The sequence below is a fragment of the Tachyglossus aculeatus genome, chromosome 22, assembly GCF_015852505.1.
Source record: "Tachyglossus aculeatus isolate mTacAcu1 chromosome 22, mTacAcu1.pri, whole genome shotgun sequence".
NCBI lineage: Eukaryota > Metazoa > Chordata > Mammalia > Monotremata > Tachyglossidae > Tachyglossus > Tachyglossus aculeatus.
The window spans coordinates 57,140,734-57,157,343 of NC_052087.1; the positions used below are offsets into that span (position 1 = coordinate 57,140,734).

Consider the following 16,610-nt stretch of genomic DNA (forward strand, 5'->3'; position numbering starts at 1 on the left):
ACTCCCCTTTTCTAACTTTCTCTCTCTGTGTCTGTCTCTATGTTTCTTTCCCTCCCACTCCCCTTTCCCCTTTTCTACCTTTCTCTCTGTGTCTCTTTCTGTCTCTCCATTTCTCTCTGTGTTTCTGTCTCTGTATCTCTGTTTTTTCCTCTCTGCCTCTCCCACTCCCCCTTTCCTTCTCTAACTTTCTCTCTCTGTGTCTCTGCCCCTGTTTCTCTCCCTCTGACTCCCCCTTTCCTTTCTCTCAGTGTCTCTGTTTACCTCTCTGCCTCTCTTCATTTCTCTCTGTGTGTCCCTCTGTGTCTCTCCCACTCCCCTTTTCCTCCTCTAACTTTCTCTGTCTGTATCTGTCTCTCTCTGTTTCCCTTCCGCTCCCCTTTTCCTTCTCTCCCTTTCTCTGTGTCTCTGTCTCCGTCTGTTTCCCTCCCACTCCCACTTTCCTTCTCTACCTCACACTCTCTCTCTCACATGAATAAGTGGGAGAAGGGAGTGGGTGGCCCATACCTTTCCTCGTTTCATCCCAGATCCCACGAAGTCAATTTCCCCAAAACAATAGTGCAGGCCATCCCTGGGGTCTTCCCTCTGGCCTGGGCCGGGCTCCTCAGTCAGGCTGTCTGGCCGGTCCATGGGGTCGTCGTTGTCTCTATGGGGTGTACGCCTAGGGGGGCAAAGCAGGATCAGAACTCAGACCCCCCTGGACCAGAACTCCACCCCAGGACCCTCTCCCAAAGCCCCCCCACCCCCAGGGGCCTTGGGGTCTTGCAGGTGGGTGGGAGATTCATACAAGCCTTAGTCCAGTGCTCTGCACACAGTAAGCACTCAATAAATACGATTGAATGAATGAGATTCTCGGCCTTGCCCGGAAGGAAGACTCACTCTGGGCCGGAGGCGTCTGGTTGGCGTTTGACGCTGCCTCTTTTCCTGCGGATGGTTTTGAGGACGAGGTTCTAATAAGAATAATAATGATGGTACATGTTAAGAACCTACTAGAATAATAATAATAATGGCATTTATTAAGTGCTTACTATGTGCAAAGCACTGTTCTAAGCGCTGGGGAGGTTACAAGGTGATCAGGTTGTCCCATGGGGGGCTCACGGTCTTCATCCCCATTTTCCAGATGAGGTCACTGAGGCCCAGAGAAGTGAAGTGACCTGTCCAAAGTCACCCAGCTGATGAGTGGCGGAGCCGGGATTTGAACCCATGAACTCTCACTCCAAAACCCGGGCTCTTTCCAGTGAGCCACGCTGTTTCTCTGCTGTGTGATCTTAGGCAAGTCACTTCACTTCACTTATGTTGCCAACTTGTACTTCCCAAGCGCTTAGTACAGTGCTCTGCACACAGTAAGCACTCAATAAATACGATTGAATGAATGAATGAGTGGGCCTCAGTTCCCTCATCTGCAAAAATGGGGATGAAGACCGTGAGCCCCACCTGGGACAGGGACTGTGTCCAACTTGATTACTTTGTATCTACCTCAGCGCTCAGTACAGCGACTGGCAGATAGAGAAGCAGCGTGACTCGGTTTCATTCATTCATTCATTCAATCGTATTTATTGAGCGCTTACTGTGTGCAGAGCACTGGACTAAGCGCTTGGGGAGTACAAGTTGGTAACATAGAGAGACGGTCCCTACCCAACAACGGGCTTACCGTCTAGAAGGGGGAGACGGACCACAAAACAAAACATGCAGACGGGGGTCAAAATCATCAGAACAAATAGAATTAAAGCTAGATCATCATCATCATCATCATCAATCGTATTTATTGAGCGCTTACTGTGTGCAGAGCACTGTACTAAGCGCTTGGGAAGTACAAATTGGCAACATATAGAGACAGTCCCTAAACAACAGTGGGCTCACAGTCTAAAAGGGGGAGACAAAACCAAACATACTAACAAAATAAAATAAATAGATTCATTCAATTGTATTTATTGACCGCTTACTGTGTGCAAAGCACTGTACTAAGCGCTTGGGAAGTACAAGTTGGCAACATGTAGAGATGCATATCATTAACAAAATAAATAGTAAATATGTACAAGTAATAAATAGAGTAATAAATCTGTACAAACATATACAGGTGCTGTGGGGAGGGAAAGGAGGTAGGGTGGGGAGAATGGGGAGGAGGAGAAGAAAAAGGGGGCTCAGTGTAGGAAGGCCTCCTGGAGGAGGTGAGCTCTCAGTAGGGCTTTGAAGGGAGGAAGCAGTATGGCTCAGTGGAAAGAGCCCGGGCTTTGGAGTCAGAGGTCATGGGTTCAAATCCTGGCTCCGCCACTTGTCAGCTGTGTGACTTTGGGCAAGTCACTTCACTTCTCTGGGCCTCACTTACCTCATCTGTAAAATGGGGATGAAAACTGTGAGCCCCCCCCGTGGGACCACCTGATCACCTTGTAACATCCCCAGTGCTTAGAACAGTGCTTTGCACATGGTAAGTGCTTAATAAATGCCATTATTATTATGATATCTTTTAGACTGTGAGCCCACTGTTGGGTAGGGACTGTCTCTATATGTTGCCAACTTGGACTTCCCAAGCGCTTAGTACAGTGCTCTGCACACAGGAAGCACTCAATAAATACGATTGATGATGATAATATAATATAATGATATAATATGATATAATATAATAATATATTATTATTATTATAGGAAGAGAGCTAGCTTGGTGGATGTGTGGAGGGAGGGCATTCCATATTGTTGTATTGTCCTTTCCCAAGCGCTTAGTACAGTGTTCTGCACACAGCAAGCGCTCAATCAATACCGATCGAATGGATGAAGGAAGGAAATTTTCCTCCTCCCTGCTCCCAGTCCGTTTCCAGGTAGCCGGGAAGGAAGGATCAAAACCAACAGGAGATACAAAGGCAAATTCGCTTTTGCATAGTGCCAGGTGTGTGGGGGGACTGGGGGAGAGGAGGGGACAGGGGGAATCAATCAATCAATCGTATTTATTGAGCGCTTACTGTGTGCAGAGCACTGTACTAAGCGCTTGGGAAGTATAAGTTGGCAACATCTAGAGACAGTCCCTACCCAACAGTGGGCTCACAGTCTAAAAGGGGGAGACAGAGAACAAAACCAAACATCCTAACAAAATAAAATAAATAGAATAGATATGTACAAGCAAAATAAATAAATGAATAGAGTAATAAATATGTACAAACATATATACCACCCCACACCCCGGGTTCCTCTCCCTCCATCCCCCGCTGCATCGATACAATGGCTCATACTTTGTTTATTTTAATGGTATTTAATAATAATAATAATGGCATTTATTAAGCGCTTACTATGTGCCAAGCACTGTTCTAAGTGCTGGGGAGGTAACAAGGTGATCAGGTTGTCCCATGGGGGGCTCACAGTCTTCATCCCCATCTGACAGATGAGGGAACTGAGGCCCAGAGAAGTGACGTGACTTGCCCAAAGTCACACAGCTGACAACTGGCGGAGCTGGGATTTGAACCCATGATCTCTGACTCCAAAGCCCGGGCTCTTTCCACTGAGCCATGCTAAGCACTTACTATATAGTACTGTACATATATATACTATACTAAATTATACTATATAATACTATATATAGTATAATATGATAATAATGGCATTTATTAAGCACTTACTATGTGCAAAGCACTGTTCTAAGTGGTGCAGAGGTAAAAAGGTGATCAGGTTGTCCCACAGGGGGCTCACAGTCTTCATCCCCGTTTTACGGATGAGGGAACTGAGGCCCAGAGAAGTGAAGTGACTTGCCCAAAGTCACACAGCTGACAATTGGCAGAGCTGGGATCTGAACCCATGACCTCTGACTCCAAAGCCCGGGCTCTTTCCACTGAGCCATGCTAAGCACTTACTATATAATACTTTATATATATATATACTATACTAAATTATACTATATAATCATTCAATCAATCAGTTGTATTTATTGAGCGCTTACTGTGTGCAGAGCACTGTACTAAGCGCTTGGGAAGTACAAGATGGCAACATATAGAGACGGTCCCTACCCAACAGTGGGCTCACAGTCTAGAAGGGAGAGACAGAGAACAAAACCAAACATACCAACAAAATAAAATAAATAGAATAGATATGTACAAGTAAAATAAATAAATAGAGTAATGAATATGTACAAACATATATCCATATATACAGGTGCTGTGGGGAAGGGAAGGAGGTAAGACGGGGGGATGGAGAGGGGGACGAGGGGGAGAGGAAGGAAGGGGCTGAGTGTGGGAAGGCCTCCTGGAGGAGGTGAGCTCTCAGCAGAGGAAGAGAGCGAGCTTGGCGGATGGGCAGAGGGATTGGGGGCATTCCAGGCCCGGAGGAGGACGTGGGCCGGGGGTCGATGGCGGGACAGGCGAGAAAGAGGCCTAACGGTGAGGAGATTAGCGGTGGCAGAGGAGCGGAGGGTGCGGGCTGGGCTGGAGAAGGACAGAAGAGAGGTGAGGTAGGAGGGGGCAAGGTGATGGATGGACAGCCTGGAAGCCCAGGGTGAGGAGTTTCTGCCTGATGCGCAGATTGATTGGTAGCCACTGGAGATTTACTATATATATTGCAATATAATAATAATGGTGGCATTTATTAAGCGCTTACTATGTGCCAAGCACTGTTCTAAGCTCTGGGGAGGTTACAAGGTGATCAGGTTGTCCCACGGGGGGCTCACAGTCTTCATCCCCACTTTCCAGATGAGGGAACTGAGGCCCAGAGAAGTGGAGTGACTTGCCCAAGGTCACACAGCAGACAAGTGGCAGAGCCGGGATTAGAATCCACGCCCTTCTGACTCCCGAGCCCGTGCTCAATCCACTAAGCCCCAATACTTAATAATAATAATGGCATTTATTAAGCGCTTATTATGCGCAAAGCACTGTTCTAAGCACTGCAGCATGGCTCAGTGGAAAGAGCCCGGGCTTTGGAGTCAGAGGTCATGGGTTCAAATCCCAGCTCTGCTACTTGTCAGCTGTGTGACTTTGGGCAAGTCACTTCACTTCTCTGGGCCTCAGTTCCTTCATCTGGAAAATGGGGATGAAGACTGTGAGCCCCCCGTGGGACAACCTGATCACCTTGTAACCTCCCCAGCGCTTAGAACAGGGCTTTGCACATAGTAGGCGCTTAATAAATGCTATCATTCATTAAATCGTATTTATTGAGCGCTAACTGTGTGCAGAGCACTGTACTAAGCGCTTGGGAAGTCCAAGTTGGCAACATATAGAGACGGTCTCTACCCAACAGTGGGCTCACAGTCCATTATTATTATCATTATTATTATTATTATTATTATTATTATTATTATCATTATTATCCACTAAGCATTCTGCGTGCTGAGAAGTAGCATGGCCTATTGTCTAGACCCCGGGCCCAGGAGTCAGAAGGACTTGGGTTCCAATCCCAGCTCTGCCACTAATCTGCTGTGTGACCTTGGGCAAGTCACTCCACTTCTCTGGGCCTCAGTTTCCTCACCTAGAAAATGGGACAGAGTCTGCATCCAACCGCATTGGATTATATCCACTCCAGCGCTTAGTACAGGGCCAGGCACATAGTAAGCTCTTAACAAATGTCCTAAAATAAAAAATAGACACCCACATTCCTCAGGGCCTGGCCTGTGGGCCTGAAACTAGCCGCAAGACCACTGAACCAGTGGATGGGGGTGCTCGGAGTTCATTTATTCGTTCATTTAATCGTATTTATTGAGCGCTTATTGTGTGCAGAGCACTTTACTAAGCGCTTGGGAAGTACAAGTTGGCAACATTAAGAGACGGTCCCTACCCAACAGCGGGTTCATTCATTCATTCAATTCATTCAATCGTATTTATTGAGCGCTTACTGCATGCAGAGCACTGTACTAAGCGCTTGGGAAGTCCAAGTTGGCAACGTATAGGGATGGTCTCTACCCAACAGCGGGCTCACAGTCTAGAAGGGGGAGACAGACGACAAAACAAGGTGATCAGGTTGTCCCATGGGGGGCTCACAGTCTTCATCCCCATTTTACAGATGAGGCAACTGAGGCCCAGAGGAGAAGCGGCATGGCTCAGTGGAAAAGAGCCGGAGCTATGGAGTCAGAGGTCATGGGTTCAAATCCCGACTCCGCCACTTGTCAGCTGGGTGACTTTGGGCAAGTCACTTCACTCCTCTTTGCCTCAGTTACCTCATCTGTAAAATGGGGATTGACTGTGAGCCCCACGGGGGACAACCTGATCACCCTGTAACCTCACCAGCGCTTAGAACAGTGCTTTGCACATAGTAAGCGCTTAATAAATCCCATCATTATTATTATTATTATTCTCTGTGCCTCAGTTCCCTCCTCCGTAAAATGGGGATGAAGACTGGGAGCCCCCCGTGGGACAACCTGATCACCTTGTAACCTCCCCAGCGCTTAGAACAGTGCTTTGCACATAGTAAGCTCTTAATAAATGCCATCATTATTATTAGTATTCTCTGTGCCTCAGTTCCCTCCTCTGTAAAATGGGGATGAAGACTGGGAGCCCCCCATGGGACAACCTGATCACCTTGTAACCTCCCCAGCGCTTAGAGCACTGTTCTAAGCGCTGGGGGGGATACAAAGTGATCAGGTTGTCCCATGTGGGGTTCACAGTCTTAATCCCCATTTTACAGATGAGGTAACTGAGGCTCAGAGAAGTTAAGTGACTTGCCCAAGGTCACACAGCAGACATGTGGCGGAGTCGGGATTCGAACCCATAACCTCTGACTCCCCACAGCACCTGTATATATGTTTGTACATATTTATTACTCTATTTATTTATTTTACTTGTGCCTATCTATTCTATTTATTTTATTTTGTTAGTATGCTTGGTACTATATGCTCCCCCTCTCCATCCCCCCATCTTACCTCCTTCCCTTCCCCACAGCACCTGTATATATGTATATATGTTTGTACATATTTATTACTTCATTAATTTATTTATGTATTTTACTTGTGCCTATCTATTCTATTTATTTTATTTTATTAGTATGTTTGGTACTATATGCTCCCCCTCTCCATCCCCCCCATCTTACCTCCTTCCCTTCCCCACAGCACCTGTATATATGTTTGTACATATTTATTACTCTATTTATTTATTTTACATGTGACTATCTATTCTATTTATTTTATTTTGTTAGTAGGTTTGGTACTCTATACTCCCCCTCTCCATCCCCCCCGCCTTACCTCCTTCCCTTCCCCACAGCACCTGTATCTATGTATATATGTTTGTACAGATTTATTACTCTATTTATTTATTTATTTTACTTGTACCTATCTATTCTATTTATTTTATTTTGTTAGTATGTTTGGTTTTGTTGTCTGTCTCCCCCTTTTAGACTGTGAGCCCACTGTTGGGTAGGGACCGTCTCTAGATGTTGCCAGCTTGTACTTCCCAAGCGCTTGGTCCAGTGCTCTGCACACAGTAAGCGCTCAATAAATACGATTGATTGATTGATTAGAACAGTGCTTTGCACATAGTCAGCGCTTAATAAATGCCATTTTTTAAAAAACAGAGCATATTAACAAAATAAAATAAATAGAATTCACCTTACCTGCTTGGAGTCCCTGTCCCCAGACATGATGGCCACCCCAGAGGTGGGCGAGGGCGTGAGTCTTCCGAAAGCCACGGGCCGCGATCCCGTGGGAGAGAGGAATTGGGAGGACGGGCCCGGTGGTACATTTGGCTATCGAAAGGACATAAGGAAATAATCTCCTCTGCCAGAAACAGGGAGCCCCAATATAAAGAAATATAAACAAATCCCCATTCAAATCAGTTCTCCCCCATGGGCCCCTTTCCCCTTGGCAGGGATTATCTCTGAAATTTATTGATTTCCATAATATCTGTCTCCCCCTCACAGTTCTCCCCCATGGGCCCCTTTCCCCTTGGCAGGGATTATCTCTGAAATTTATTGATTTCCATAATATCTGTCTCCCCCTCCTTCATTCATTCATTCGATCGTATTTATTGAGCGCTTACTGTGTGCAGAGCACTGGACTAAGCGCTTGGGAAGTCCAAGTTGGCAACATAGAGGGACGGTCCCTACCCAACAGCGGGCTCACAGTCTAGAAGGGGGAGACAGACAACAAAACATATTAACAAAATAAAATCAATAGAATATGTACAAGTAAATAAATAGAGTAATAAATAAGTACAAACTTATATACAGGTGCTGTGGGCGGTCATTCATTCAGTCGTCTTTATTGAGCGCTTACTGTGTGCAGAGCACTGTACTAAGCGCTTGGAAAGTCCAAGTTGGCAACATAGAGAGACGGTCCCTACCCAACAGCGGGCTCACAGTCTAGAAGGGGGGAGACAGAGAACAAAACAAAACATATTAACAAAATAAAATAAATAGAATAAATATGTACAAGTAAAATAAATAAATAGAGTAATCAATCAATCAATCAATCGTATTTATTGAGCACTTACTGTGTGCAGAGCACTGGACTAAGCGCTTGGGAAGTCCAAGTTGGCAACATAGAGAGACGGTCCCTACCCAACAGCGGGCTCACAGTCTAGAAGGGGGAGACAGACAACAAAACAAAGCATATTAACAAAATAAAATAAATAGAATAAATATGTACAAGTAAATTAGAGTAATCAATCAATCAATCATATTTATTGAGCGCTTACTGTGTGCAGAGCACTGTACTAAGCGCTTGGGAAGTCCAAGTTGGCAACATCTAGAGACGGTCCCTACCCAGTAGTGGGCTCACAGTCTAGAAGGGGGAGACAGACGACGAAACAAAACATATTAACAAAATAAAATAAATAGAATAAATATGTACAAGACTGGAAGCTTGTGGGCAGAGAAAGCATCTGTTCATTGCTATATTTTACTCTCCTAAATACCCTCCCACCTCAGAGAAGCAGCGTGGCTCAGTGGAAAGAGCCCGGGCTTTGGAGTCAGAGGTCATGGGTTCAAATTCCGGCTCTGCCACTTGTCAGCTGGGTGACTTTGGGCAAGTCACTTGACTTCTCTGGGCCTCAGTTCCCTCATCTGGAAAATGGGGATGAAGACTATGAGCCCCCCATGGAACAACCTGATCACCTTGTAACCTCCCCAGCGCTTAGTACAGTGCTTTGAACGTACAGTGAATGTACAGTACAGTACATTCAATAAATATGACTGACTGAATGAATGAATTCTTTGCACATAGTAAGCACTTAATAAATGCCATCATTATTATTATTATTATTATTATTATTATATAATAACAAAAAGACACATTCCCTACCCACAAAGAGCTCATTACTACTACTACTACTACTTACTTGGATCCATAATAATAATAATAATAATAATAATGGCATTTATTAAGTGCTTTCTATGTGCAAAGCACTGTTCTAAGCGCTGGGGAGGTTACAAGGTGATCAGGTTGTCCCACGTGAGGCTCACAGTCTTCATCCCCATTTTACAGATGAGGCAACTGAGGCCCAGAGAAGTCAAGTGACTTGCCCAAATCATACTCTTCCAAGCGCTTAGTACAGTGCCTGGCACATTCATTCAATCGTATTTCTTGAGCGCTTACTGTGTGTAGAGTAGTAAGCGCTTAACAAATGCCATCAGCATTAGAGAAGCAGCTTGGTGTGGTGGCTAGAACCCGGGCCTAGGAGCCCGAAGGTCATGGGTTCTAATCCCGACTCAACCACTCATCGACTGTGTGACCTTAGGCAAGTCACTTCTCCCCCTCCCCATCCCCCCAGCCTTACCTCCTTCCCCTCTCCACAGCACCTGTATATATGTTTGTACGTATTTATTACTTTATTTATTTTATTTGTACATATTTATTCTATTTATTTTATTTTGTTAATATGTTCTGTCTTGTTGTCCGTCTCCCCCTTTTAGACTGTGAGCCCACTGTTGGGTAGGGACCGTCTCTAGATGTTGCCAACTTGGACTTCCCAAGCACTTAGTACAGTGCTCTGCACACAGTAAGCGCTCAATAAATACGATTGAATGAATGAATGAATGAATGAATGAATGAATGAATGAATGAACTTATCTGGGCCTCAGTTGCCTCATCTTTAAAATGGGGAATGAGAGCGTGAGCCTCACGTGGGGCGGGGACTTAAGTTGATAATAATGATGATGATGATGGCGCAGAAGAGGAAAGGGGCTCAGTGACTTCAGTTAACAAGTGACGTCAGCTGTGTGACTTTGGGCAAGTCACTTAACGTCTCTGGGCCTCCGTTACCTCATCTGTAAAACGGGGATTAAGACTGTGAGCCCCCCGTGGGACAAACTGATCACCTTGTATCTAAGCAGCGTGGCTCAGTGGAAAAGAGCCCGGGCTTTGGAGTCAGAGGTCATGGGCTCAAATCCCATGTACATATCTTGTACATATGTATGTATACTTGCACATATCTATTCTATTTATTTTATTTTGTTAGTATGTTTGGTTTTGTTCTCTGTCTCCCCCTTTTAGACTGTGAGCCCACTGTTGGGTAGGGACTGTCTCTAGATGTTGCCAATTTGTACTTCCCAAGCGCTTAGTACAGTGCTCTGTACATAGTAAGCGCTCAATAAATACGATTGATGATGATGATGATGATGATGAAATCCCGGCTCCACCACTTGTCAGCTGTGTGACTTTGGGCAAGCCACTTCACTTCTCTGGGCCTCAGTTACCTCATCTGTAAAATGGGGATTAAGACTGTGAGCCCCTTGTGGGACCATCTGATCACCTTGTAACCTCCCCAGCACTTAGAACAGGGCTTTGCACATAGTAAGCGCTTAATAAATACCATCATTATTATTATTATTCTCTGGGCCTCAGTACTCATCTGGAAAATGGGGATTAAGGCTGTGAGCCCCACGTGGGACAACCTGATCACCTTGTAACCTCCCCCGTGCTTAGAACATCATCATCATCATCATCATCAATCGTATTTATTGAGCACTCACTGTGTGCAGAGCACTGTACTAAGCGCTTGGGAAGTACAAATTGGCAACACACAGTGTTGCAAGAACAGTGCTTGGCACATAGTAAGCGCTTAATAAATGCCATTATTATTATTATTATTACCCCAGCACTTAGAACAGTGCTTTGCAATCAATCAATCAATCAATCGTATTTATTGAGCGCTTACTGTGTGCAGAGCACTGTACTAAGCGCTTGGGAAGTACAAGTTGGCAACATAGAGAGACGGCCCCTACCCAACAGTGGGCTCACGGTCTAGAAGGGGGAGACAGAGAACAAAACCAAACATATTTGCACATAGTAAGCGCTTAACAAATGCCATTATTATTATTATTATTATTATTATTATCCCAATGCTTAGAACAGTGCTTTGCACATAGTAAGCACTTAACAAATCATCATCATCATCAATCGTATTTATTGAGCGTTTACTGTGTGCAGAGCACTCTACTAAGCGCTTGGGAAGTACAAATTGGCAACATCTAGAGACAGTCCCTGCCCAACAGCGGGCTCACAGTCTAAAAGGGGGAGACAGAGAACAAAGCCAAACATACTAACAAAATAAAATAAATAGAATAGATATGTACAAGTAAAATAAATAAATAAATTTATTAAACGTTTACTATGTGCAAAGCGTGTGTTAAAGGGAATCAATCAATCAATCAATCGTATTTATTGAGCACTTACTGTGTGCAGAGCACTGTACTAAGCGCTTGGGAAGTCCAAGTTGGCAACATAGAGAGACAGACCCTACCCAACGGTGGGCTCACAGTCTAGAAGGGGGAGACAGAGAACAAAACCAAACATACTAACAGAATAAAATAAATAGAATAAATATGTACAAGTTAAATAGAGTAATAAATATGTACAAACATATGCCATTATTATTATTATTATTATATTATTTGGAATTCCTTGGGCTGTTAAGACTCCTTTGCTCGGAGAAGAGCTGAGTGGAATGTCCGCTCTTCCCGCCCTTCAAAGCCCCACTGAAGGCTCACCTCCTCCAGGAAGCCTTCCCAGATTGAGCCCCCTTTTCCTCAGTTTCCCCGTCCCCTCCCCGTCACCCCGACTCCCCCCACTTTGCTCTTCCCCTGCTCTCCCGGCCCCCCAGCACTGACATCTTAGAGAAGCGGCGTGGCTCAGAGGAAAGAGCCCGGGCTTGGGAGTCTGAGGTCATGGGTTCAAATCCCGGCTCCGCCAAGTGTCAGCTGGGTGACTTTGGGCAAGTTGCTTCTCTGCGCCTCAGTTCCCTCATCTGTAAAATGGGGAGTAAGGCTGTGAGCCCACGTGGGACAACCACATCACCTTGTGTCCTCCCCAGTGCTTAGAACACTGCTTTGCACATAGTAAGTGCTTAACAAATGCCATCATTATTATTTATTATTATCTACATCTATCAATCAATCAATCAATCAATCGTATTTATTGAGCGCATCTATAATTCTATTGATTTATTTTGAGGCCTGTTTACTTGTTTTGATGTCTGTCCCTCCCCACTCAAGCCTGTAAACCCACATGGCGTCATGGATAGAGCACAAGCCTGGGAGCCCGAAGGTCGTGGGTTCTAATCCCACCTCTGCCACTTGTCTGCTGTGTGACCTTGGGCAAGTCACTTAACTTCTCCGGGCCTCAGTTCCCTCATCTGGAAAATGGGGATTGAGACGGTTAGCCCCCCATGGGACACCCTGATGACCTTGTATTTACCCCAGGGCTTAGAACAGTGCTTGGCACATAGTAAGCGCTTAGAGCCCACTGTTGGGTAGGGACTGTCTCTATATGTTGCCAACTTGTACTTCCCAAGCGCTTAGTACAGTGCTCTGCACACAGTGAGCGCTCAATAAATACGATTGATTGATTGATTGATTAACAAATACTATCATCATCATTCTAGACTGTGAGCCCGTTGCTGGGTAGGGACCGCCTGTATATATTGCCGAGTTGTACCTCCCAAGCGCTTAGTACAGTGCTCTGCACACAGTAAGCGCTCAAAAAATACGACTGACTGACTGAATGAATGAATCATCATCAGTTAGGGCTCAATAAATACGAATGAATGAATGAAGGAATGAAGGACTGTCGCCACTAGAGGGCACTCCGAGAATACTAATACTAATAATACTAATACTAATACTAATAATAGTATTTGTTAAGCGTTTGCTATATGCCAAGCACTGTTCTAAGCGCTGGGGGGATACAAGGTGATCAGGTTGTCCCACGTGGGGCTCACAGTCTTAATCCCCATTTTACAGATGAGAGAACTGAGGCCCAGAGAAGTGAAGTGACTTGCTCAAAGTCACACAGCTGATAAGTGGCAGAGTCGGGATTAGAACCCACGACCTCTGACTCCCAAGCCCGGGCTCTTTCCATTAAGCCACGCTGCCCCGCGTTTTTTGGGGAAGGGATTTTTCCCCCTCCTTTCCCACCTGCCTTGCCCATGGCCGTGGGAATCCTGGAACTATAGCCCAGTCCTGGGAGGGATCTATCATTCATTCATCCATTCATTCACTCAATCGTATTTATGGAGCGTTTACTGAGTGCAGAGCACTGTACTAAGCGCTTGGGAAGTACAAGTTGGCAACATATAGATCTATCCATATCCCATATACACCATCCCTTCCAGCCCTGGGAATTAAGATAAGCGAATCGATGGTACTAATTGAGCCCTTACTCTTTTTTATGGTGTTTGCTAAGCGCTTACTATGTGCCAGGCACTGTACTGAGCCCTGGTGTAGATATTCATTCATTCAATCATATTTATTGAGCGCTTACTGTGGGCAGAGCACTGTACTAAGCGCTTGGGAAGTACAAATAGGCAACATATAGAGACGGTCCCTACCCAATAACAGGCTCACAGTCTAGAAATATATCTAGTCTAGATATAAACTCATCAGGTTGGACACAGTCCCTATTCCATGTAGGGGTCACAGCCTTAATCCCCATTTTCCAGATGAGGTAACTGAGTCCCAGAGTAGTGAAGTGACCTGCCCAAGCTCACACAGCAGATAAGTGGGAAAGCCAGAATTAGAACCCATGACTTTCTGACTCCCGGGCTTGGGCTGTAGCCACTAGGCCACGCTGCTTGCTCTGTGCAGAGCACTGTAATAATAATAAAAATTGAAATTATGGTATTTGTTAAGCACCTACTATGTGCCCAGCACTGTTCTAAGCACTGGGGTGGATACAGGATAATCCGGCTGTCCCATGCTGGGCTCGCATTATTAATCCCCATTTTCCAGATGAGGTAACTGAGGCACAGAGAAGTGAAGTGGCTTGCCCAAGGTCATACAGCAGACAAGTGGCAGAGCCGGCATTAGAACCCAATCAATCAATCAATCAGTCGTATTTATTGAGCACTTACTGTGTGCAGAGCACTGGACTAAGCGCTTGGGAAGTACAAGCTGGCAACATATAGAGACAGTCCCCACCCAACAGTGGGCTCACAGTCTAGAAGGGGGAGACAGAGAACAAAACCAAACATACTAACAAAATAAAATAAGTAGAATAGATAGGTACAAGTAAAATAAATAAATAAATAGAGTAATAAATCTGTACAAACATATATACATATTATACAGGTGCTGCGGGGAAGGGAAGGAGGTAAGGCGTGGGGATGGAGGGGCGGGATAGAAGTGGGGGAATGGTAGAAGTGGGGGAGACAGACATGAATAGAAATAAATAAATGACAGATGACACGCAAATTCGTGAAGCATTCCATGTTGCTTTTTCCTTCTCCCCCTTATAGACTGTGAGCCCGTTGTTGGGTAGGGACCATCTCTATCTGTTGCCCAATTGGACTTTCCAGGCGCTTAGTACAGTGCCCTGCGCCCAGGAAGCGCTCAATAAATACGATTGAGTGAATGAATAAATGAATGAAGAGGGCTTTAAGTGCTGTGGGGCTGGGGAGGGGGGATGTTCCAGCGCTTAAAACAGTGCTTTAGTAAGTGCTTAATAAATGCTATCATTATTATTATTATTATTATTATTATTATGAATTGAAGTCAGGGCGACGCAGAAGGGAATGGGAGATGAGGGAAGGTGGGTTATGGATGGACACCCTCCCTTGGGCTCCCTTGAGCCCCTTCCTTCCTCTCCCCCTCGTCCCCCCTCCATCCCCCCCGTCTTACCTCCTTCCCTTCCCCACAGCACCTGTATATATGGATATATGTTTGTACGGATTTATTACTCTATTTATTTATTTATTTTACTTGTACATATCAATTCTATTTATTTTATTTTGTTAATATGTTTGGTTTCGTTCTCTGTCTCTCCCTTCTAGACTGTGAGCCCACTGTTGGGTAGGGACCGTCTCTAGATGTTGCCAACTTGGACTTCTCAAGCGCTTAGTACAGTGCTCTGCACACAGTAAGCGCTCAATAAATGCGATTGATTGATTGATTGGGCAGCTGAGAGGCGTGTTGACAGTGTCCAGGGTCTGTCAGGGGGCTGCTCAGAGGGGTCCTGGGGTGGAGGGGCTGGATGGGCCCGGTCCCAACCAAGGACAGTCCAAGGGACAGGCCGCAGGGAGGTTTTCCTTTCCCGCTTTCGTTTTGGAAATGGGAATTTGGCCTCCTTTCCATCAAGGCCTCGGGATGGTCCTTTCTGTTCTCCTCTGGGAAGGGGGCCAGGGGTCGGTAAGGGGTGGACACCCCATGGAGAGGGGTGTTGGGGGGGGTGAGGGAGGGAGATTCGGGGGGTGGAGATTAGGGGAGTGGGAAAAGGGGGGTGTCCCAGCACTTAGAACAGTGCCTGGCACATAGTTATTATTAATAATAATAATAATAATAATAATATTGGTATCTGTTAAGCGCTTACTATGTGCCAAGCACTGTTCTAAGCGCTGGGGGAGATACAAGATAATCAGGTTGTCCCACGTGGGGCTCACAGTCTTCATCCCCATTTTCCAGATGGGGGAACTGAGGCCCAGAGAAGTTAAGCGACTTGCCCAAGGTCACACAGCTGACAAGTGGCGGAGCTCTTACTATGTGCAAAGCACTGTTCTAAGCGCCGGGGAGGTTACAAGGTGATCAGATCGTCCCACGGTGGGCTCACGGTCTTCATCTCCATTTGACAGATGAGGTCACCGAGGCCCAGAGAAGTGAAGTGACTTGCCCAAAGGCACCCAGCTGACTGTTGGCAGAGCCGGGATTTGAACCCACGACCTCTGACTCCGAAGCCCGGGCTCTTCCCACTGAGCCACACTGCTTCCCGTTAAGCATTTAACGAATAATAACAATAATAATGACGGCATTTATTAAGCGCTTACTATGTGCAAAGCACTGTTCTAAGCACTGGGGAGGTTACAAGCAGCGTGGCTCAGTGGAAAGAGCATGAGCTTCGGAGTCAGAGGTCATGGGTTCAAATCCCGGCTCCGCCATTTGTCAGCTGGGTGACTTTGGGTAAGTCACTTCACTTCTCTGGGCCTCGGTGACCTCATTTGTCAAATGGAGATGAAGATCGTGAGCCCCCCGTGAGATGATCTGATCACCTTGTAACCTCCCCGGCGCTTAGAACAGTGCTTTGCACATAGTAAGCGCTTAACAAATACCATCATTATTATTATTATTGCAAGGTGACCAGGTTGTCCCACAGGGGGCTCACAGTCTTAATCCCCATTTGACAGATGAGGTCACTGAGGCCCAGAGAAGTGAAGTGACTTGCCTAAAGTCATACAGATGACAATTGTCGGAGCCGGGATTTGAACCCATGACCTCTGACTCCAAAGCCC

General features: G+C 45.7%; 2 protein-coding genes across 2 annotated transcripts in view; one reads left to right on the forward strand and one right to left on the reverse strand.

The window, feature by feature from the left end:
- The window catches only part of TRPM5 (transient receptor potential cation channel subfamily M member 5), a 112,622-nt gene extending 105,086 nt beyond the window's left edge, over positions 1–7,536 (reverse strand). Inside the window, exons 1-3 of the mRNA XM_038765387.1 lie at positions 7,510–7,536; positions 877–947; positions 505–658 (exon numbers count right to left, since the gene is read on the reverse strand). Of these exons, the coding sequence (XP_038621315.1) occupies positions 505–658; positions 877–947; positions 7,510–7,536 (252 nt within the window). The remainder of the gene's footprint in view (positions 1–504; positions 659–876; positions 948–7,509) is intronic.
- Position 7,537: 1 nt separating this feature from the next.
- KCNQ1 (potassium voltage-gated channel subfamily Q member 1) overlaps positions 7,538–16,610 on the forward strand; it is a 192,278-nt gene continuing 183,205 nt past the window's right edge. Inside the window, exon 1 of the mRNA XM_038765388.1 lies at positions 7,538–7,623. Within this exon, the coding sequence (XP_038621316.1) occupies positions 7,538–7,623 (86 nt within the window). The remainder of the gene's footprint in view (positions 7,624–16,610) is intronic.